The following is a 9237-nucleotide window of genomic DNA, read 5'->3' as shown; positions in this document are numbered from 1 at the left end:
AACAAAGCCTTTGTTTAATAACCAATCAATAAATTGATGTAGCTGAGGTCTGTAAAAAAAAAAAAAAAAATCAATAAATGACAATTAAGTAACTTTAAATGTCACTTTATCCTCAAGATGCTATACTGAACAAAATCCTGTTTCAGGCGGCAAACTACACGAAACAGGAAAACTGCCTGGGAATGAAACAGTCTATGATAGACAAAAATTGTGCACATGTGTACATATAAAGAGTGAAGACAGCTGGAGTCAGACAGTGAGAACTGGACATAAAATTTCACTAAAAAACATTATAATAAGGCAAAAAATACTATTCATAGATAGTACGTCAGCCTGTGTCATAGTTACCAAAACTGTGATCGGCTGAACTGTGTCGATGTTACTTGGATATTTCTGAATATGAACACTTTGGGTACTCAGCATATCTACAGTGAGTATTTCAGTTGTGAGGGCAATTGTCTTCTCTTTCAAATAAGGATAACCGCTTTCACTTAGTCTGTTCTTGCTTTCTTTTCCTCGGCCCTTCTTTTTAAAAGTGAAAAGAGAAACAGTTAAAAGGTTCATAAGCTGGTATTTGTTTTTTCTTAAGTGTACAAGTTTCATAATCAACTGAAAGTTTTTTGCAGATTTATTTCAGCCATGGAACAGAGGTGAGTTGTACCAAAATATGAACCAGTCATGTGTGAGAGCTTTGGAGTTGCCCAGATATAAGGATAGTTAGTCCTAATGCTGTCATGACTGTGAGAGTGACATGGATGGTAATTGTCCTGTTTTCTTCTGCAGACAACTGATAACATTCAGATTTTCCTTGGACCTGCTGAGAAGTACCTCTGTCTTTCTGAGAGAGCTTGGCATCTTGTTTTTAATGCTTTGGATCACTTGAAGAAATATTTTATTAAACACAGCCCATCTTATCTGCAGTGATGCTCTTTTCTGTTTTGGCTGGCTGTCACATTTTTGTTTGGAATAAATAATTTCTTTGTCATGTCTCTCTGTTGTACCACCTTCATTTACTCCACACAGTGTCGAAATACAGTTGAGTCCTTTGCCACTGTTTTCCCTCTGGCGTTTTATTGTTTTTGAGCATACGTGCAAAAAGAAAAGGACTTGATTATTAAATTTCTCTTTTTCTTTAATCATCCAAAGTGTAGAAATAAAAATCTCACAATACCAAATATGATGAATTCTTTTAAGTGCACAATGTTTCCACTCTAACAAGTAGCCTAATCTAGAACAGGAAACAGGGTGAAACATTACATATACATATATGTATCAGCTGTCTGTTGTCAGCGTATGCATTCACTTTCAGAATACAGATTGTCGGTTCTTGCAAAGCATTCCCTTCTCCTGCGTTATTTTTAATGATGTCATCAACGTTTTTCTTTTTTTTTTTTTTTAAATATATATTGCAAGTATTTATCTGACTTGTGTTCTGCTACTGTAACATAATAATTTCCCTTGTGGGATCAATAAAGTATATCTATCTATCTATCTATCTATCTATCTATCAGCGATTAGTCAATGTCGACTCGACTTTCATCACATAACTCTCAACTTTAAAAAATCTGAAATTCGGCAACCCCTATTATGTATTCAGCAGAACTTCTGAGTTGATACATTCGTTGTTAACCACTTGTCATTGCACAGTCATGGTGGTCGATGGCCTATGCATCCCGTACTGGGTGTGTCCCCTCCCCCTCCAGCCTTGCACCCTGTGTTGCTGGGTTAGGCTCCGGCTCGCAGCGACCCGGCTCGGGACAAGCGGTTTCTGACAGCGTGTGTGTGTGTGTGTGTGTGTGTGTGTGTGTGTGTGTGTATTGCTATTACTTGTAAATATGAAAAACGGAACTGTTAACAGACCAATATTCAAAGAATAAATATATTAATAAATCCCTCTCTAGTTTCTCCCCATGTTTTAATCACACACATGCACTTTCTGAATCGCTTGTCCCATACGGGGTCACAGAGCATAAGGTGGCAACTCAGTGCATGGGGTGGGGGGTGCACCAGTCCCTCGCAAGCACCCCAACCCAGACTTGAACCCCCCACCCACCAAAGAGCAGGACCTGCTCCAACCCACTGCGCCACCACATCCCCCCGTGTTTCAGTCATTTCATAGCAAACAACTTCCAAATTCTGTATTCCTGAATGCAAAGAAATGCCATATAAATAAAGGTGAGGTTTTAAGTAAATCTCTATTTAAAGCTGAATTCTGGTAACTTCAATCGTTGTCATCTCACCGTATGATTATAATGAATTAAAAATTTGCTGTCAGACTTCATTATTCCATTTTTATCATCCAGTCATCCTATTTAGGTTCTATGTGTTCCAGCAGGGGGGTGCGGTGGCGCGGTGGCGCAGTGGGTTGGGCCGCAGTCCTGCTCTCCGGTGGGTCTGGGGTTCGAGTCCCGCTTGGGGTACCTTGCGACGGACTGGCGTCCTGTCCTGGGTGTGTCCCCTCCCCCTCCGGCCTTACGCCCTGTGTTGCCGGGTAGGCTCCGGTTCCCCGTGACCCCGTATGGGGCAAGCGGTTCTGAAAGTGTGTGTGTGTGTTCCAGCAGAACAAAGAGCTTGAGGTTGGGAACACAGTGGATGGGACAACAGTCTGTTGTAAGACTTGAATTTTCTTCTGGGAACTTGAAACATTACAATTAAGATATTAAAATTACTGAAAATGTCAATTGCTCACTGTTTCAACATTGTCACCTTGTGACTGGTCATGAAAACTCAGGAAATCCAGACATAAAATGTGAACATTGTAGAAACATTAATTTTAATATTAAACCATATTAACTGTATCCCATTCTTACTCTTGTGAATTGGTTCTAGTTGGAGTCAGGCTGTAGTGACTCGGCAACAAACATGTTTTTTTTAAATACATCCGAAGAAAGTACAATCTAAATAAACTGAAAAATGTTTGTTTTTATCTTCAGAAATGTGTCACTTGAATGTTTATAACATGTTTCCTCACCCAGAACCATCTCCTCAATGGATATGAGTCTGGATTCAAAGTTGGTCAGTCCACGAAGAGGGCGCTCCTGGCAGTGTCTGATGCTCTCCAGTCGGTCATTGCAGCCTCCTTCTCCTTGGTCCTCATCCTCCTTGACCTGTCTACAGCATTTTGACCTGTCAATCACCAGATTCTTCACTTCTTTCTTAGTCAGCTTGAGATCAAAGGAACAGCACTAAGATGGTTTGAGTCCTACCTATCTGACAGATCCTATTAAGTGGTCTGGCGGGGCTCCTGTTCTCCGCTGCCCCTCTCAACCGGTGTCCCACAGGGCCTGGTACTGGGTCCTCTGCTCTTCTCAATCTACACCTCCTCCCTCAGCACTGTCATTGCCTCCCATGGATTCAAATACCACTGCTACACTGATGATACCCAGTTCTTCCTTTCTTTTTCACGTGGTGCATCAGACATTTTCATGTGCATTGTTGCCTGACTGTCGGGCATCTCTGCATGGATGTATGATCAACACCTACAAGTCAACCTCTCCAAAACAAAGGTCCTACACCTCCCAGCTGATCTGTCTTCTTGCCATGATCTCCCGATCAAACTGAACAACTCACTCATTTTGCCTACCACCTCGGCTAAGAGTCTGGGAGTGATTGACTGAAGTTTTGTGTAAGCAGCACAGTGGCACAATCAGTAGTTTTGCTGTTTCATGGTGCAAGAGAATGTGAGTTCAATCCCTGCTTGGTCTGGGTGGAGTTTGCATGTTCTTCCCATGTCTGGGTGGGTTTTCTCTGGGTGCTCTAGATTCCTCCCACAGTCCAAAGACATGATGCTCATGTTCCTCCATAGTGTGTGAGTGACAGTGAGAGTATGTTCCATTGATGTGTGGATTAGTGACCCAGTGTAAGTAGTGTATCCAGCAGTGTAAGTCACCTTGGTGAATAAGGTGTGTGGGCTGATAACACTACATATTACCCATTGGAAGTTGCCTTGGAGAAATGCATCTAGTAAATATCTATCTTTCTCTCAGCACACTGAAGCCACAACCTGGACCTGCAGATACATCCTGCATAACATCTGCAGGATCTGTCCTAACCTCACAAGAGACTCGGCCCAACTACTTGTCCAGGACATGGTGATATCCCATCTGGACTACTGCAACTATCTCTTGTGTGGCCTTCCTACTACTGCCATCAAACCTCTACAGCTGATACAGAATGCTGCTGCCCGAGTTGTATTTGACTTGCCAAAGTGTTCACATGTATCTCCTGTACTCATTTCTCTGCACTGGCTTCCCATAACTGCCCAGATCAAATTTAAGACCCTAGTTATGGCCTACAAATGCATCAATATAACTGCTTCCAGCTATCTACAAGACTTGATCATTCGCTACACGCCAACCAGACTGTTGTGCTCTACCACTTCTGTCCACTTAGTGGTCCCATGCACAAAAGGTAAAGCGTGGAGATTCTCAGTTCTGGCTCCGCTGTGGTGGAACAACCTACCTCTCTTGCTCAAAACTGCTGAATCTCTGTTTACATTTGAAAGGGGTCTGAAAACTCATCTCTTCTGAACTCGCTTCGTCCATGATCTTTTAAGTTCGTGTAACGTATACTTGTTCATGATCATTCTCGGATCAATCCTCTACAGAGCCACTCCTGCAATGTAACTTAAACGTCTAGAAAGGTGATTAGGAATCGATGAAATTCTGGGAAAATTTTATGTAACTACTTGTGTGATGAATGTCGGGACATATAGTGAGAGAAAGAAACTGTACTTCTATGAGATGTACGTCACTTTGGAGAAAAGTGCCTGCTAAAGGAATGCAATGTGTGTTGTTTTGCAAGTGTTGGGAGCCGTGAACATCAGGAGCGGAAATGAGGGATTGAGGAGAACAAGGGACTTGGAAGGACGGGTACGGTATCATGGGTTCACTCAAAAGCACTGGAGAGACGGGTTTCTCAAATGAGATTCCACAACCAGGGTTTGTAGGTGCAGCATCTTTATACCCTGCTGCTCTGATTTCGGGCAGATGTGGACGTTTGGGACGAGGTCTCTGTTCTACCGCGGGCCCACGCGCCCATGAGCCGACAAACCGCTGTAGACGTGCAATGTGTTGATATGGGTTGCAAAGTACTGCTCATTTGTTATTACAGACCATTGTCTGTAACAACAATTTTTTTATATAATAGACTTTACGGGGGGTAGTTCGTTACTACGGGTTATACGCAACGTAATGCCTGTATTCTTGCCTGATTCATAGATTTTTGTTTGGAAATGACACAATACGGTGTAACACAACATGGGCAAAATGAAACCTGTGACCTGCATAAGCAAAATGCTTTGATTAAGATGACTTCTGTTGTGTCAGAGGCTGTACATCAGCTCCTCAATTTGACATAAATGCCACCAGAAGTCTGTTTGTAAATTAATTTATATGTAACTCTGAAGTCACATTTAACATTGAGACAAAATCAGTTATTTGAAGCAATTGTTTATATTGCTTAAAGATAAGGAACAATTAAGAAGCAATTTTACTGCTTACTGCTTTTAGTAAGGATAATGACCTAGACACCCTTTTCCAAAAGGTTACATACAGTTCCCAGAAAGCTACTGCCAGATACCCTTTAATATATGTAGTTGATTCTTTAAAACAATGTCCTTAAAAGTTTAACACAGCATGTTTTTCCATAAATCAATGTCAGTGGAAGGCAGTTTCAGAACTGCTTGTCCCATACGGGGTCGCAGAAAACCGGAGCCAACCCGGTAACACAGAGTGTAAGGCCCAAGAGGTAAGGGACACACACAGGACGGGAAGGGATACCAGTCCATCGCAAGGCACCCCAACCAGGACTCGAACCCCAGACTCACCGGACAGCAGGACTGTGGGCCAACCCACTGTGCCACAACACCCCTGTACCACTAAAATATTTTATGGAAAAACTTGAAAATGATGACGCTGTAGATTAGTGTTGCACCTTCCGTATTACAGTCTGAAACCTTCTATAAATGTGATGCAGGATCCAACACACAATACACTGTGAAAAGGTTGCTTCCTCATTTTTCTGATGTCTGAAGTTCCCTTTCAGTTCAAACCATTAAAACGTGAACACACTGTCAAAGGGTAATTTTCCTGCTCTCTTGAATGACCTCACAAGAAACGCACCATTGCTTCCTCTATAATGGACCATGATGACAATGCAGTCATCAGACAAAGCATACGCCCAGCTTCAACTGTTGTAGCAACTAAGGATGTTAAGAGGAAGAAGGACAAGAGGGAAATGTTTGCCACTTGAGTGTAATTAAACCTCGATCACTTCTTAGTGGACTAATGGCTGGTCTTGGGGCTTGCTGACCACTGGGAAATCAGTTGGAGTATAAAAAGGAACGATGCAAACATAGGAGACCAAGGCAGCTGGAAAATGAGCTTATAACAGAACTATCCTGACTACTGCTGGACATTAGCATTCGACAAGACCAAGGTAAGAGTTAATAGAACTTATACAACGGTATTCAACTCAGTTCAATGATTTATATGATTTGATTCACCATGAGCTCTACACTGTAAATGAACTAAGTGCACCCTGAAGGAACTTCAGCTGAAACAAAAAGCAAAAAATAATGACAGACGAGGTATGAGTGAAATTCAGTTCAAAGTGCAATCAGTTGCTGTCAGTTTCTGAAACACCCAGGAATGACAATGTCTTAGGATAGAAGAAAATTTTACTGCTATGATCAACATCCATCCATCCATCCATCTTCCTCCGCTTTTATCCGGGGCCGGGTCGCGGGGGCAGCAGTCCGAGCAGAGTCCTCCAGACTTCCCTCTCCCCGCACACCTCCTCCAGTTTATGATCAACGTACTTATTTTTATTTGTTGTGATTTACAGGACTTCAGACACAGAGCTTATTTGCACTTTCAACAAATGATGGTGTACTTGTTTGGTATAATATTCAAAGGATAGTTTTAAATGATCTGTTAGAGAGTCCTCTCAGAAGTGTTTGAAATGTAATTATATAGTCATTGGCTGTATATTAAAAATAATTCACACTTAGATATGACAGTTCAATTTATTTTTATAGCACGCTCTTCTCATACAGTGACACAGAGCGCTTGAACACAGGCGAGAGTTTGACAGTTCTTGTCAAAGGTGTAATTTTACTTTTGGAACACTGAAAGTTCTTAATATTTCTTCTCAACTTAAACTTGTAAAAGTATGATTATTAAGGTTTTGTAAATATTCACCTTTAGGAAAAGCCTTGCGTGAACTGCTTTGATAAAGACATTGAAATGATCTAGACTGTGATCTGACTAGTCGTGTCATACAAGTGTAACATAACCTTACTAAAGACTTTGTTTCAGTGATTATTGTGAAGAACTTCTCAGCTGGTGAACTGAACCAGATCACAGTCACTGTCTGTTTTCAGAGGTTGAGATTTGTCAAGTGAATCACTTTTTTAGAAATGTCATCCATGCTGCTATGTTATTGCACACTGCAAGGTCTGAAATACACACTGCTGTTCACCTGATTGCATTTGCAGCCCTGTAGATACATAGCTGGTATCACTTCCATGGAGGTTGAGAGGACAATAATTTACATTAGGGAATATGGTGCAGTTTGTGCTCCCTTGCCCTCCTCATCAAACTTGATTAGTATGGCAAGGTGGAAATGTAGCAGTTTCCCACACTTCCTGTCTTACATGGTATATTGATTCTCACTTATAGAAAGACACACACACACACACACACTTTCAGAACCACTCGTCCCATACGGGGTCACGAGGAACCGGAGCCTACCCGGCAACACAGGGTGTAAGGCCGGAGGGGGAGGGGACACACCCAGAACGGAACACCAGTCCGTCGCAAGGCACTCCAAGCGGGACTCGAACCCCAGACCCACCGGAGAGTAGGACTGTGGTCCAACCCACTGCACCACCACACCCCTTACTTCCAGAAATAATCAAACCCAAATACCGTTTAGCCTTTCTTTGTACATATATTACATATATTAACTCATCTGATGCTTTTCTTCGAAGCAAATAACAACGTTAAGCCTATAACAACTATTTAACCATTTATACAGCTTGACATTTTTTTTTTTCACTTGGGCAATTTAGACTAAGTACCTTGCTCTAAGGTAGTAGAGGTAGAGGTACTAGCTATAAATGGATTTAATTTCTAAGTAATCTCTTCCTTTGCCTTTTTAGGTGAAATGGTTTTATCTAAAAGAAGCCCATTGATGATGAACTACAGCCATCCCGGGACATCTCAACACTTACACTTTTGTTATGAATCCTCAAAGAAGTCTTGTCCACGGTATATTTATTCATTGGCAGTACGGGTTCCCCTGTACATTTTTTTTGCAGCTGCCATTCTTCTCACAGTCTTTGGAAATCTTCTCGTCATCATTGCAATAGTTCATTTCAAACAGCTCCACACTCCAACCAACTACCTTGTTCTCTCCCTGGCCATCACTGATTTCCTTCTTGGAGCAATCATCATGCCACCTAGCATGGTTCGTTCAATGGAGACCTGCTGGTATTTGGGAAATCTGTTCTGTAAATTCTACAATAGTACAGCTGTCACTTTAAGCACCGCATCCATTGTTAATCTTTCCTTCATATCTATTGATCGACATTATGCTGTCTGTCAGCCCCTACAGTATCAGACAAAAATCACAAACTGTGTCACTTTGGTCATGATCCTGATCGGCTGGAGCCTGTCTGTTCTTACTGGGTTTGGGATGATATTCCTAGAGCTGAATATCTGGGGCATTGAGGACTTTTATTATGAAAACATTGATTGTGTTGGAGGCTGTATTTTATTCCAAAGTTTTGCATCAAGTTTTATATCTTCTACTATCTCATTTTACATCCCGGGATTCATTATGATTGGTATCTACCGGAAAATCTTCCTCATAGCAAAGAAACAGGCTCGATCTATTCACATGTCAGGTTTTCAAAATGGCAACTTGGAAAGAATGAAAACGTATCAGACCAAAATCGAACGGAAGTCCACCAAGACCCTTGCAATTGTTATGGGTGTTTTTCTGTCATCCTGGACCCCGTTTTTCCTGTGCAACATCATTGATCCAGTCATCAACTATTCCCTTCCACCATTCCTGCTTGATGCACTGGCTTGGGTCGGCTATTTAAATTCAGCATTTAATCCCCTGATTTATGCATTCTTCTACAGTTGGTTCAGGAAAGCCTTCACAATGATAATATTTTGCAAAATATATAATCCCAATTCTTCAAGAACAAATTTATTTACAAACTAG

General features: G+C 41.6%; 1 protein-coding gene across 1 annotated transcript; it reads left to right on the top strand.

The window, feature by feature from the left end:
• The first annotated feature begins 6390 nt into the window (after window positions 1-6390).
• On the top strand, window positions 6391-9237 carry LOC114911935 (trace amine-associated receptor 1-like). Its single transcript, XM_029256469.1, has 2 exons — window positions 6391-6438; window positions 8165-9237. The coding sequence occupies exon 2, from the start codon at window positions 8170-8172 to the stop codon at window positions 9235-9237; it is 1068 nt and encodes a 355-aa protein (XP_029112302.1). The 5' UTR covers window positions 6391-6438; window positions 8165-8169.

The sequence above is a fragment of the Scleropages formosus genome, chromosome 1 (genome assembly GCF_900964775.1).
Source record: "Scleropages formosus chromosome 1, fSclFor1.1, whole genome shotgun sequence".
NCBI classification, from domain to species: domain Eukaryota; kingdom Metazoa; phylum Chordata; class Actinopteri; order Osteoglossiformes; family Osteoglossidae; genus Scleropages; species Scleropages formosus.
The sequence above is the reverse complement of the archived record's forward strand: the minus strand, read 5'-3'. Positions and strand labels throughout refer to the sequence as shown.

Coding starts and splice junctions, on each gene's coding strand:
- LOC114911935 (XM_029256469.1), top strand. CDS start 8,170: ATGGTTTTATCTAAAAGAAGCCCATTGATGATGAACTACAGCCATCCC.